We start from the raw sequence: 15,528 nt of genomic DNA on the forward strand, positions 1-15,528 counted from the left end.
TTTTTTTTTTTCAGAACGCGGGAGGAGGATTTCCGCTTTTGATAAATGGAAGGTCTGTTTCGTCATCTCTTTACATTAAATGATGGAAGATATTATCATACAAAACGTAACTGCTTTTATACGGTCGAAAAAGAATCTTATTCACACAGAATTCAAAAGGAAATTCGAATCATGGGCGAAATGACTTGGGTTATTTTTCCAATCAACTCTTTATTTATGAAGGAAATATGTAATTCGACAATTCTACTCACCTAAAAGATGATTTGGGTTTCTCCCTTCAGATTCTGGTTATTTCGTGTAATAAATTATAAGGAAAAGGAGAGAAGACTAAAGTAGAAAGTCCATTCATGCCAGCTTTGTCCAGTTCTCTCTCCTTACATTAACACACTGAGATTACCAGGGAGAATGAAAACACCAGAAGTATAAATTCATATTTTTATTTATATATCCACTTTGAACACATTTTGTCATGATTACAGAACACATTTTTGTCGAGTCTCATTTATACATGCATATATACTCATACACAGTATGAAAATATGTACAGGTTAAAAAATATACATAGGGACTTTTCGCAACACAAAGCCTTAGGAAAGCTGGGTATGGCCTCTGTGGCAGCATTGGTTGCCAGAGGCTCTTTCTCTTTCTCTTTCTCTTTCTCTCCTCGTTGCATGGTTTGCCTATGTACACAAAGTACGTCTTTTGTGTGTTTCTTTTGTGTTCGCGTCATACAGTTGTGTGTGCTTGCTCAGATATCGTGTGTGTGTGTGTGTGGAGAAGGACCTTTTAATATCATCATTACCAACGTCAAGAAAATCTCAAAACAATTGTCACCAAAACAAGAAAATACCTCATGCATAATTACAGTTGCATAATGGGTAGTAACTTAGTTGTTTTTATATTTTAATGTTGTTTTTATATTTCATAATGACTTGCAAATGCTTCTGCAAGATTTTCACAATTCCAGGCTTACGTGGTGTCAAAACTTTCTCTGGCGCATGATTAGTGTCCATACGTATTAGTACATTTCTCCTATTTTAAGACAAGTTTCGTTTAGGAATCTGAATTATTTCATATCGTAATTTTGTTTAGCACTTTCATAACGTGTTGTAAGTGCTTTAGTGCTAGTAAATTCCCACAATTCCGGTTTTACGTGGTTAAAAGTTTTTCTAATACATGATAAATGTGCACATATTTTTAAGATTTTTTTTTTATTTCAAGACAAATTTCATCCAGGAGTCTGTAGTAAAGAGATGACGTATTATGTCATTCACTATATAGTATAGTGTGGTTATCAGTTAAAATATAGTGAAATATAAAAGATAATATATCAAGCTAATTATACAAACACATTAGACATCAGAAATAGCAAAAATTTAGTATTTGACGCAAAACACTCGATACAAAACTCGAATCTTTTTTCAATCTGAAGTGTAACGTGATACATGTTTCCTAATATTTATTCTTTTGTGTCTTGACATACGACTTGTTAAGTAAACGTTGTACAAACACTTAAAAACATTACGCACACGAAATAGAGTGAAATATGTACAAGGTGTCTTATAGCCTAGTTCGAAAAGTAATATTCCTCATGTTTATCAAAAAATATATCACTAGATATTCTTTTTACATAGTGGTATGTGTATCGGCAAACATAGTTTGCAGATCGCCTGCGTCATTCGTCAATAAAGTTGAAATAATGCCTTTATTATATACACTGAAGTTCGTGTGTGTGTGTGTGTGTGTATGGATGCGAGTCTAAAAAAACACACATACACACGTTACACGGAAACACTCAAATTTGCGTCGTGTTGTGTATGTATGATTTGAGTGTTCTTATATGTACACACGGATACACAGATATCAGTTTACACACGTACCTATACTGTATTCACAATGTGTATTATTTTTTTAAATGATTAATTTTTTTCTGTATATAACCCCCAAAATTCTGAAATTATTGCCACCTACCCTTGGACATCACACAGGCCGTTATGTCAAACAATATCTGAAAAAATAAGCAAAGTTTTTCTTGACGTATTTGCACTTCGTTAATTCTTCTAAGCTATGATTTCAAGTCATTCGACACTATATTGAGCGTTTCAGTTAATAATATCTGACTTTCTGAGCTGGTTTCTTCGTTATCATTCCAAGAGCCGGCTCTAGAATGAAAAGAAAGATGGCGGACACTAAAAAAAAAAACACTTGATTTTGATGGGGGAACTTGAGCATAGTACTATCATACATAACGTACCGTTTTCTGTGAACTTCTTTGGCCGTTTCTCAGCTGACTGTACCTTGCAAGATAGAGCATAAGTACGAACACTTTTGCTGACACTCAACGACAGGAAACCGAGATAGTTTGACGTAAAAAAAAAAAAGGTACGATAGCTTTTCCCCTTAAGGTACGATGGTTCTTCCCGAGGATGGCAGTAGGATGTACAGTAGATGATGGGTGATGATCGGAACGAGAGGCGACGAAATGCATCGGTTTGTGAAAAAGTTTCATGATAATGAGCAGATCAAAAAGGTGGATGCATATATGCACTAGTTAATAAAGGGTAAATTAGGCTAGATTATTATAAAACCACAGAAACGAGAAATATGAAATTCAGACAGATCTAGAAAGGTGAAAAGTTGTCTGCAATCGCTACAGACGATCTGTAGTTTGTCGTATAAACAGCGAACATAAACCAGGCGAACGAATGAATGATAGTCACGTGACTGGGGTATGGTGACCAATTAACATATTGAAAATTAATTTAAATCAATTTCTAATATGCTAATGATTTGTAAATACATTTAATACTCAAATGCTTAATCGTTATACAACAGCTAAACGGTTTTAGCTCATAGGAGAACTGAAAATGTTTTATTTTTGTGAACGAAGCAAATGACAAAATTCGGGTAATTATGACATCATCCATTAACGTAGAATGTATACACAAGACGACAACAAATGGCATTCGACTATCGATATTTTCTCACATCGCAGCTTAATTTATAATAAATAAACTCTTAGTAAGCTTATTGTCTTATTTTCATATTCAACTTTATGAAAGTAATGAAATGAACACGGTTAACGAACGCTGTTCAAAAGCGAAACTAAAACCACCAGCGCAAATAACAGTTTGCTGCATTGCAGCCTTACACCAAGGGCCATTGCTCTTGGCTGTATTGCCGCTATCTTGTTACCTGTGGAGAAAATAAAAGGTATTTTAGTTCCTTGATGAGAAACGATTTGCAGCTGAAAGAGTTGTAGAATTATAATCATTATTATTGTAAAGTAAAATTATAATCATTATTATTGTAAAGAAAGGTGCATTAACTCTTCGTTCATAAAAAGAATTTGAAGTGGAAAGGTTCCTTAAATTATTAATGAGGCAGCGTAGATGGTTGAAGGGGGACATACTGGATAAAAGCACCAGCTTTTTTACAGGTATAACTCAGTAGCCAGGCTTCAATTCTAAACGGATGCCTACGCAGTGCAAATTTATAACTGATTATTCAGATACATGCTTATATGAAATATCTGCTATATGTTGCAATTTTTCTATTGTTTCAGGTTTTGAGGACTGAATTCTATGAAGATGGAATGGACACAGTGCATTATTTGTCAACAAACTACAACTGAATCCCTGCGCTGCCCATTGAATGCACGTGGAATAGACAAGTCAGCACCAGTGGCCTATGTATTACCTAGAAAATGTGACTCATTTCAGAGAACTGAATTAGTTGCCAGTGCCACTGAACTTCAGCGGTGATATCACAGTGGATGACCGCATTAGGAATCAGGCACAATGGCACAAATCCTGTCATTCACAGTTCAATACAAACAGGCTGGATAGAGTAAGAAAGAGGAAGAAAGACGGTACCCCCGAAGGCAGGCAGCGACGCCCACGCCAATAGTTTGACAACATCAGCTGCGTTTTTTGCATTAAGCAAGCTGGACTTCTGCATGAATTTACACCTCTAGGCACAGATGATAATGTCAAGTTTATGGCCAGGGTTCTACAAGAAACAGAACTAATGGACAGGATTGAAGGAGCCGCCGACCTTATTGCCCTGGAAGCAAAATATCATCTTGCTTGTCGCATTGGTTTTCGGAATTGCCACTGCTTTCTAGTGAGACAAAAGAGAAGCTTCCAAGGATGAAACTGAAAATGTGAAGAAGCTCAAGGCAAGAGCTTTTGTAGAACTCCTCACGCATATTGAAAATCAGATAGAAGAGGGTAAATTCTGCTTCAAGCTTGCTTCATTAAGACACCTCTACGAGAAACGTCTTGCAGACTTTGGTATTACCAGCGAGATCAACAAAGGACGTTTCAAGGAACAAGTTTTGAATACTTCCCCTACACCCAAGAGCAGAGTGATGGGAAACAAGTCATACTTGTGTTTGAAGAAGGAATGCAGCAAATGCTGGGGCAGGAATTCACACCAGAATAGGAGAGGTATGATTTGATTTTGGCAAAGGCTGCAAGGACTGTACGAAATGAAATCTTCAGCTCAAGTGGGTTCAATTTTAATGGTGCCTTCCCCAGTGACTGTCTGAAGACAGGGGTCAGATCCAAGATGGAATAAGATTGATTTCAGGAGGGGGAAGGCACACCAGCTGCCACACAGCTTTTCAAATGTTCCAACAGTGGCACTTCTCAAAGCATCAGTGGATGTGCCCAAGGCAGTCTATGATACACAAGCTGTACATGGACAACTGAAGAAGGCATGCAAACAAGAAAAGAAATGTTGGAACATGCTAGTCAGCTTTTGGTAAAAGAAGAGTTGGTCAAAGGAGATTGTATAGCCTGGTCTGCCTACCATGCCTCATTTCAAGTTGTACTCAAGAAGTGGAAGCTGCCATCACTCAACTTCTTCCTCTCTTTAATGAGAAGGCAGCCACACCTTCAATGAAGAAGCCTCTTTAATGAGAAGGCAGCCACACCTTCAATGAAAAAGCATAGGATGAATATCATCTGTGAATGTATACAGTTTTTAAACCCTGGTCAGATTTCCGTAATAGCATTTGATACTCCGCTCTGTGCGCTAGCCAAGTTCATTCAGTGGCACCGGCCTACCAAACATGGTGAAGACCAGTATGTTGTCATGTTTGGCAGACTTCATTTGGAGATGGCAGTGTGGAAGACACTTGGAGACTACCTAAATGGATCTGGATGAGCAGCAGCAAAATAACCCAGGCAGGTTTAGCCTCTGCTGGCACACCTTATCATTCTTGAAGGCATCACACCTGATGAGAACTAGGCATGCCCACAAGTCAGTGCTCTAGCACTCTCCAAGCTATAACATGATGGCTACCTAAAGACAGCTGCTGTTATAACAACTGTAGATAGGACAGAGGAAGACTGGAAACAAAGTATGATCACAAAGATCCCGACTTTCACATACTGGGACACCATCTTGAAGATTTAAATCCTGGGATTGACTAAATTCATGCTCACATAGAAAGAGACTTTCCCCTATATGTAGAGACTCTGAAAGCTCTGGCATCTTGGTTCTTTGCACTTGACCACCAAAATTATGCCAGATGGGTTCCCAATTCACATCTGCGACATGGAGAGCCTTCCTCCAACAATCAAAAAGGAGATTGTTGTCAGAGGCAACTGGGTTGTTCAGAACACAGCTAGGTTTTCCAGCATTCCAACCGATCAAGCTCATGAACAGAATAATGAGCTTGTTAACAGTTGGCTTAACTGAAAATCCACAGACCTTCAATAAGTGGATGATTGCTGGACCTGGGCAGGCATGCCTTCTCACTGAATTTGAGCAGGAGTACACTGCCATCTAAGAAGATGACCACCACCACCACCATGAAGAAGGTCTGTCTGCATAGAAGACATTTCACAAGCAAACACTAAGCCTTATCCAAGTTATCAATGAGATGCGCAACCCATTCCTAGATGAAGGAAGTGAGCTGCTTGCACTTGACACATGGCACGTGTTTGAAGAATTAGTGGTCAACACTGTACGTACCATGGAAAAGCTCCTCATTGTTTGTGGGATCCTGGAAGAGTCAGACCAGTTGCCAGTCACCTTTGTTGGACCACTGACCTTTCTGCAGACACCTTTCTCCCATTTCTCTATGTGCGGACGAAAATACCACTAGCATAGTCATTGAACGCAGTGTAATTAGTAGGGGAAAGCTTATGCACCACAGCAGCACTGCCAAGAATCCTTACATCCAGAAATGGCGGAGGTTCCTTCTGAGCATTTTGTGTTTCTTGCACAAGGATACTAATGAGGTCGGACTTCTTTCCTTGGCGTAGTTTTCCTCTTTCAGATAGAGAAGGGGAACATGAATGATTTTCATGTTTAAAGAAAGTTCCCGTATCTGTATCCCTGCTCTGAGCAACTATGTACAGACGTGAGAAAAGAGCCACATAATTTTTTAACGGGAAACATTCTCTGACTGCTTGCTTTTCCTCTTGACCTTAACAGAGGCATAGGCCCAGTATGACAGCTACGAAAAGGATATCATCATTGAATGTAGGAACTCTTTGCCTCTGGTAAGGTCAAGAGGAAAAGCAAGCAGTCAGAGAATGTTTCCCTGTTAAAAGATGATGTGCCTCTTTTCTCACGTCTGTACATAGTTGCTCAGAGCAGGGATACAGATATGGGAACTTTCTTTAAACATGAAAATCATTCACGTCCCCCTTCTCTATCTGAAAGAGGCGGAAAACTACGCCAAGGGAAGAAGTCCGACCTCATTAGTATCCTTGTGCAAGAAACACAAAATGCTCAGAAGGAACCTCCACCATTTCTGGCTGTAAGGATTCTTGATGGTGCTGCTGTGGTGCACATGCTTTCCCCTACTAATTACACCACATTCAATGACTCTGCTTATGGTGTTTTCATCCCCCACACCCTGAAGCTACTGAAATCCTGCAGAGGAGTTGATGTGGTATGGGACAGCTACATTGCCAGAAGTGTCAAGGAATCAGCAAGAGAGAAAAGAAGAAAAGGTGTGCGCAGAAAGGTTAGTGGGCTCTAACAAAGGTGCTGGCAACTGGTCTGACAATCCTCCGGTATCCCACAAACAAGGAGGAGCTTTTCCAGTTTCTTTCAGACATAGTTCACTCCAATGACTGGCCAGATAGAAAGGAGGTCTTCATAACGTCAGGCACAGATGTGATCAGCAGAGCTTCAGCCCACTCCATGCCATGATGTGACCATGAAGAGGCCAAAACCAAGATTATCATTCACCGGAAAGGTACACTGGACAAGGGATGCTCTACTTGTTTAGTACGCACTGTTGACACAGACATCATTGTCTTATAGACAGGAAAGTACTATTACTTGACCAGCCAACATCAGATGGCAGTCTTTGGAACTGGAAAGAACTTCATGTACTTGGATGTCACTGCTATTTGCCAAACTCTGGGGAAAGATAGGTCATCAGCACTTCCTATGTTTCACAGTTTATGGGAGGCTTGGAATGCCCACAAGGTGGTGACAGAGGCTTTCAAAAACATGAATTAACCCTACATGACCATGACACTGAAGTGCAAGGAATTTCAGTTGCTTGAACGCTTCACTGTAATCATCTATAGTAAAACAAGCAACTTGGAGCCTGTGACTGAGGCATATAGGGAGCTCTTCTCTCAGAAGAATAGGACAAGGAGAATATCCCCCCGCACAACCCTTCTACAGCATACAGTCTATCAAGCTGGAATTTGGGCAACTAGTGATCAGCGTGAAAAGAAGTCTCCAACTCCAGAGGGCTTTGGGTGGCTTTTCGAGAGTGCAACATGCACATGGCATCCTGTGTGGTCCAACTTGCCTGTTGCATCCCAGGCCTACAGTGAACTGGTCAAGTCAAAAGTGCTACGTGTGTAGAACGATTCTCATGCAAGAGAGCACATTGGAGATGCACCGAACTATGTAGTTGCCAATGTGAAAAGTAATTTAAAAGCTTTAATTAGTTTGACATATAAGAACTGTTTTGTTGTTGTTGTTGCTGATGAAGTGGAAGGTGAGTAGTTTATTTTTCTATAGATTCTATTATTTATTTTTCTATGTTTCAAACTCAGTTTTTTTTTCTTTTTGCAGATTCCTCAATTATGACCCATTAAACTTACCTTCGTGTTTTACTCTGCTCCTTAATTTTGTATGTAATAAGATTTATTTTAATGATTTTCATGATAGATGCCCCTAATGTGCAAGATAATGAGAAACTAATGACTGACTGATAACAGAACAAGAAGGGAATACGAGCAAAGCGTATCCTCCCAGGAAGGAAGAAAAGGGTAGAGAAGTGGCAGGGGACAAATGGGGCGGGTTTCAGTTGTGCCAAAGAGTGCAGAGTGGCATATAACATGAAACTATACTAGGAAATACCTCAAAAGAGGAAACGCGACAATTTTGCACCATTTTAAAACTAAACATCACATGGTCTGAAAGAGCATACACTTTCAACTTGATCCTCATGTCTTGAATGATACCACTTTGCAAAAGAGATTCATAGAAATTTAAGAGGGGTCAAATCTCTTGGCGCCAGTTCTAGAATATGAGCCGTGACCCTGAAGATTGCATGACATGATATAGATTTGGTGCTTTTATCCGGTATGTCCCCATCCCTTTGAAATTCAGGTGCTAAGCTACCTCACTAATTATAATCATTGTTGTCAACTGGAGAAAAAAATTATCCATGCATAGAATGTTTAACGATATTTGCTAATATAGAAATATGCTTACTCAGGAAGTGCTGACAAGACCTTGCAAACATATACATACATAAATACATGTATGTATGTATTATGACCTTAAATCTACCAATATCTTTCAACAGTGTCTCGTCACTACTTCAGTATAGCCAATTTAAAAAAGAAAAAACTACTCACCGTTCGTAATGTACACCGTAGTATACGCCGGTTTGCTGTTGGCTGCTGCGCAGGTGTAGTTACCCGAGTCTGCAGGTGTAGCTCGAGTCACGGTGAGTCTGGAACGCACGTGTGGGCCTGTGTCAATTTGGACATTGACCCCTCCGCGTTCTCTGTCGTAATTAATCATCCGAGAATTGTGGTACCAAAAGATATATTGTGGAGCCACCAGACTCTGGAATGGAACAGACACCATGGCCGGTTAACATGTTTGCCATTACAGGCAAAAAGAACATTCTGTCAGGAATAACGCAAAACCACCTTTTGTTTTATATATTTATGTAAGTGTTTACTGCAGATTGGCAACACACACGAGTACGAATTAACATGTTTGCTATTAACAGCCAAAAGGATATTCCGTCTTGAATATCATGAACCTACGTATTTTTTAAATTTATGTAGGTATATAAATGTAGTGGGACTTGTAATTATTTATACTGTCCTTAGCATCTACGAAGTTATTCTATCAAAGCAACAATTTTTCCACCTTTAATATTATTTATGAATATAGGCTTTTACTATGTGAAAAAATATATTACTTATTATTACAGTCCTTTACTTAAATTGCTTTCAAATTGTTGCATAAAATTTTTTCTATAATTTTTTTTTAGTCCTGTTTGCATCACAGCTAGAGTTATGATATCAGAATTGCCGCAGGTTTTCAGTAATGTTGACACGGCTAAGAATTGGTCACACTAAACTGACACATGGTTACCTGATGAGTAACCCCCATGCCCCTATACCTATGTGCGAAATATGTAATGTGCAAATAACAGTAAAGCATATTTTAAAGGTATGTCCAAAATATAGAATCCAAAGAGACATTTTATTTAGAAGATATTCTTTTAAAGATATACTGTCAGAAAATGATAAATTTTCACTTTTTAATATTTTAAAATTCCTTAAATTTAATAATTTATATGATAAAATATAAGATTTATAGAACAATTTATAATATATTCTAATTAACTTAAAATATAAGATTCATAGAATAATTTATAATATATTCCTAATTAACTTAATTAATTCTTAGATTAACATAAGTCACTAGTTATAATTAAATTCTTAGAGAGTTTAAATAGCTTGTCTAATCCTTCGGGCCAGCCCTAGGAGAGTTGATATTAACTCAGTGGTCTGGTTAAACTAACGTTAAAAAAAAAAAAGAGTTATGATAAGCAATATTTTCCAGCTGACATTATATACGAGTAATTCCATTTAAGAAAACCACCTCTCCTTACTTAAAATTATTACTTCACCCTCGGTTAATTAAAAATTGTCACTCAAACTTTTTTTTCTATCTTTTTACATTTTTTTTTTTTTTTGCGCCAGAGCTAGAGCTTTGATATACAATATTTTTCATTTTACACTGTATACGAATAATCTTCAGAACCAGTGGTCTCTTCTTACATAACATCCTTTCCTCAACCCCAGTTAATCAAGAAGTGCTGTAAAATTGTTGCATCAACTTTTTTTTCTATCGTTTTGCAAGTTCCTTTTTGCCCTAGAGCTGTGATATGCAATATTTTTACTCTCTACTTTACACCACGTCTATGAAGTTACTATTCCTGCTACAATACTGGGTCTTGCGTCATTTTAAAGTGTTCTTGCAAAAGACAGATGAATAATAAAATGTAAACAGAAATAAAAATAACTACCTGAGAATACATGGTAATTTTAGTACTTACAGTCATTCAGTCCCGAAAAAACTCTGAGATCATATGCTTTACTTTCTGAGCATCTAAAATATAATCATTAAGCTATCCTTACCTGTGCTCAAAACAGTCTAAAGTATTCATTTCATCCCCTAAACAACTATTATATAATCACTATACTATCCTTACCTAGTGTATAAAACAGTCTAAAGTATTCATTGAATTCCGGAAAAACTGTGACTATAATAAACTTTACTTCCTTAACATCTAATATACAATCGCTAAGCTATCCTTACCTGGTATATAAACATTCATTTAACCCAGAAAAAACTCTGAGAAATGAGCCTTACTCCCTTAATAGCAAATAAGGAAACAAAGTTACTCTAATCTGGTGTATAAAACAATCTACAGCATTCATTTAATCCATGAAAAACTGTGGCAATATAAGCTTGACTCCCTTAACAGCAAAAATATAATCGCTAAGCTATCCTTACCTGGTGTATAAAACAGTCTAAAGTGATGGTGGATCCTACATCTATATGGTACTCCCCATTGCCCGGTATCACAGCCCTGGGTTCGACGATGGTCAGCTCGACAAGCCTTGATAATATTCCGTTGCCTGTGGAGACCTGTTGAGTGCATAGGAGAGATGGTGTATGGTTTTAGTATCAGTGATGGAGACCTCATAATGAAATTCATCGTTCATTTTAATGCTTTCCATTTCTTGTAATTTTGCGTCCTTTAACTTCTTATTTAAAGGTCAATTTGTCATTTTCTAATGTCTGAATAGGATATTATTCAATTAACTTGGGAAATATTTATGTAGTCATCATAATAAAAAAGATCAAATGACAATATCGGATTTTATTTTTCCATTAAATATTAACATTTGTATATTTCATCAATTTTCTCTTCTGCTGTAACTTTGTGGCCTTTAACTTCTCAACTTATTTACACGTCAATTTGTATATTAATAATATTGTTTAATTTCTGAATGGAATATTATTCACTTAATAAAAAAAATATTTATGCAGTGATCATAATGGGTTTAATAAAAAGATATGACAATATTATTTTACTTTTCCGCAAAATATTAACATTTTTTTTTCAAAAGTCTGACTAGAATATTACTCACTTTTAGGGGAATATTCATGTGGTCATCATAATGTGAGTTTAATAACAAAAGGTCAAATGACACATAATATTATCATTTTACTTTTCCCCAAAATATCATCAACATCTGTATTTTATGAATTTTATTTATCTTATATTTTTAGACAGAATCAATCTAGAGAAAAAAAGCTAAAATTTCTAGCTAAAATATTGAATCGTCTGCATGGAAGAAATTAATTTTTCATACTTTCAAGTACTCTCTATTTACTTAGCAAATAATCTTCTTAGAAACTTCATCCAACTGTAGGCGGTCTTAATTATAAAATAAATTATGACTTACCTCCTTTTTCTTCTTAGGATTCTCTGTCAAAAGTATTTTTCTAATGTTATTTTGAGGGTATTCAGAAAAGCAATATATCTGCTTGGTACAAAATCATCATGAGTTATAACCTTATAGAGGAGAGTATGTATGTATGTGTGTATTTATATATATATACATATATATATATATATATATATATATATATATATATATATATATATATATATATATATATATATATATATATATATATATATATATATATTTATAAATATTACTGCTGTTCGCCCTCATAACTTTTGATTGTAAATAATATCAGCCTGACCAAGACCGGGAAGCTGTTGTCTGCATTAGGAGCGTCTTCAGTTCAAACTTTAACATCCGTTGGAGAAAGGATAGGTAGCATTTAGGCATTTCCCCCTATAGGAAAATTTTCATATCAGTCTTAAAAATAGGTGGTTCTAAGGTCCTTTTTTCCTTTCTACCTGTCTCTCTTGGCGAATGTTTTTAACAGAGCGTAGACGCCTAGGGCATGACTGTAGGCCTGGTTTTGACCTAGGCCGGTCAGAGAACAGGCAGAGAGAATCAAGCTTTCAGGGAGACAACACGTCCGGTTGGACCTCTTCCCCCTTTTGTCTATTATTCCATTAGTGAAGTGAAGAAGAAATTGCAAGAACGTCTGGTCGTCCGTTGATGCGCAACAACGTTTCGTCCTAAGGTAAAGTCTGTCTTTGTTCAAAACTTCGCCCATTCTTTTATCCTCTTTCTGTATTTCCCAATCTTTCTTTGTTTCATTCTCCAGCCACCATTTGGGGTATGCTGGTATGAAGTCTAGATTAAGTCAAATTATTATATTGTTAGCGTTAGCCAAATTGTCCCAGTAAGTCTCGGGGATTTAGGCAAGCAAGTCATTTTTAATACTCTGGTATTCGTTATGCCTAGCGCTCATTGTTTGGGGGGAGAACCGTTGTGGTTTTTTTGTATTTAATACCCTCTTAACAAGTAGAGATTTTTTCTGCGTCCGCAGTTGGTGACGGTTATCATAAGGTCTTTATCCCTTGAATATTCTTTGTTAAGGTTAATTACCCCTTAACTGGCGACTTTGATTAATTAACGTCTGTCTTTGAAGTTAACTCGTGGCTTCAAGAGACAGGTTACGTGTATTCTTGGCCTGCAGGGCCGTGCAACTTTACGTAAATTAACCAATAACTGATCAGCCAAGACACACACGTAACATTGACGGCCTTGCGTAGAATCTAAAGTAAATTTTAGAGAAAGAATCTGGAGAAAAGGAAATTAATTACATTAATTCCAATGATAAAAGTCAGATATTGAATTCCATTTTACTCTTCCAAACAAGGAGCCAGGCATAATAATAAACAATAAGAAGTATAGTGAGAATTAGCGTAGGTAGGCAAGGGTGCATTGAAAGCAGAGCGAGTCATAATTTGTAACGTTGTGAGAAAGGGCATTTTTACCGCGTTCGGCGTTCGAGTTAAGTCGTTCAGTAACGAATCCTAAGACCAAATCCGCGGAACCCATTTCATGTACACAAAGTAATTTAGTAATCGCGTCGGCAATTCCGATCGTTATTGTTTCCATATACCGGGAATCATTCAAAACACCGTATCAGTGAAATAGTGAACGAACGGAAATAGTTTACCATAAAATACATTTTTCAGTAACGTAAATTTGGTCCCATCCGAACCACATAAATCCATTTCATTGTCCCATCCGAATCAGTCCTTAAACGGACATTTTAGCCGTGGAAAATACGATAACAAAAGACACAAAGTTGTTTGGTAATTTCGTTTTCCATCCTGGAGAAGAGCCAGAGAGGCAACATGGCAGAAGTTCGTAGAGTCATTACCAAGGCCTACGAAATAACCCCAGAAAAATGGAGACAACGGTTCCGAGGTCTTGCCAAGGAAGTCGGCTGGTCTTGGACGGAATGGGCATGTCACAAAACCCAGTCCGCACGCACTGGTTCGACTCCTGGCCTGCACGACGTTTGAGGATCTTTTCAATCGGACCATGCTAGAAGACCTTTACCAATGTGTGCCTGGGCCCTTGCTGTATATCTTAATGATAAACATCCCCACACTTATGGGAAGCTTGTCGCATGGCTAATTCGTGGGAACTTTTAATCAGTCACATAGCACCTCGCAGAAGCTTAATCGTTCCTCCAGCCTACCTCTCGAACTCAAATCGCTCAAAGAATGGACTGCCGAGCAAGACCATGTGCAACTATTGCAAGAAGGGGGGACACGCTGAAGCTGAGTGCCGATACAAACTCGGCACTAATAAGCAGCCTACCCCTACCAACCAGAACTCCTCTCCCGATTCAGCCGCTCAGCCCTCTCCTCCGACAGTTACTGCAGGCCACCAAGCCCATCCAAAAGGCCCGTGCAAATCCTGTGGGGCTGCTAGCCACTACAATGCTGTATCTCCGGCCTGTCCACATCATGTCCCCACCACAAAATTTGTCAACCTAATTAGCACTTCATTCTCTGCAGCCGGTCCACACCGGATCCTTTACCCCGAGAGACTGGAAACGCAGTTCATCTCGGTGGCCCCTCTTCAGAGTACTAGCCTGCCAGTGACCCTTCCGGTCACAGTAGACACTGCAGCAGACATTAGCCTGATCACTAGGGCCCAAGTGCCAGCCGGTGGCATGGTTGACGAAGCAACCCGGTGGGAAATGAAGTGGATAGAGGGCCACACCACTACCGTTCCCACGGTCCAACTCCAGGTTATGACACCTTGGGGCACGATACCCCACCGCCTTGGCGTGGTGGGTGGAATTCGGCCCGGGTGGCCTTCTTGTTGGGACGGGATCTTCTCTGGGAAGCCCGTTACCAACGCCACTTCGCAGCCACGTTACCTCCTCCACGGAGGCCCCATCCAGAACTCTCGATAAAGTCAAACCCCACCTTCCGCCCACCAAAGTGGTCCGCGGAAGGGCATAAACCAAACTATTTTAGGCCTAGCCCTCACCAATCGTGAAGGGCTGGCCCACCAAGAGGTCCTCCCTCTCCCTGAAGAGATATTCAGGAGGAGCAGTACCGCTGCAGGACGTGCAAGCGGACAGACCATTCCACAAATTGGGAGGGCTGCCCAAGTAAGCAACGCCCAGCGGACGCCCCTGAACAACACTCTCGGAGAGGCTACGATCTCCTGCTGGGGCAGGAATGTCTGCCGCAGCCAAACCCAAGTCGTCCGCGAGGTATTGCACCTCCGGTCCCCTTGTCAGGCATGCCTGACCCTCAACTGCTGCCAGTGCCACTTGTGAGCACTGAGCAGTGCCACACTCCGTCCGCCACGGATGTTGAGCTACCAATTAAGAAGGCCCCTATGCCGGATCTAAATCATGAGGTGAATCCTCCTCCGGGAGATTTAGGATTCCCCATGCAGTTGATCATCGCAACTGGAGAGCCTCCAGCACCCGAGACTTCCTCTTTGCCAAATCTGATTCCAGGGGATGAACCCCTGGAGGATCGAAATGGTACCCCGTCTCTGGAAGACCAGGAACTGGTCTCCTCGGACGCAG

The 15,528-nt window shown here is 39.1% G+C and overlaps 1 protein-coding gene across 1 annotated transcript in view; it reads right to left on the minus strand.

Annotated features, from left to right (window-relative positions):
- Window positions 1-421: 421 nt before the first annotated feature.
- LOC136837554 (uncharacterized) overlaps window positions 422-15,528 on the minus strand; it is a 125,320-nt gene continuing 110,213 nt past the window's right edge. Inside the window, exons 7-9 of the mRNA XM_067102408.1 lie at window positions 11,038-11,172; window positions 8,853-9,066; window positions 422-3,195 (exon numbers count right to left, since the gene is read on the minus strand). Of these exons, the coding sequence (XP_066958509.1) occupies window positions 3,080-3,195; window positions 8,853-9,066; window positions 11,038-11,172 (465 nt within the window). The 3' untranslated portion in view covers window positions 422-3,079. The remainder of the gene's footprint in view (window positions 3,196-8,852; window positions 9,067-11,037; window positions 11,173-15,528) is intronic.

Source organism: Macrobrachium rosenbergii, chromosome 59 (assembly GCF_040412425.1).
Source record: "Macrobrachium rosenbergii isolate ZJJX-2024 chromosome 59, ASM4041242v1, whole genome shotgun sequence".
Taxonomy (NCBI): domain Eukaryota; kingdom Metazoa; phylum Arthropoda; class Malacostraca; order Decapoda; family Palaemonidae; genus Macrobrachium; species Macrobrachium rosenbergii.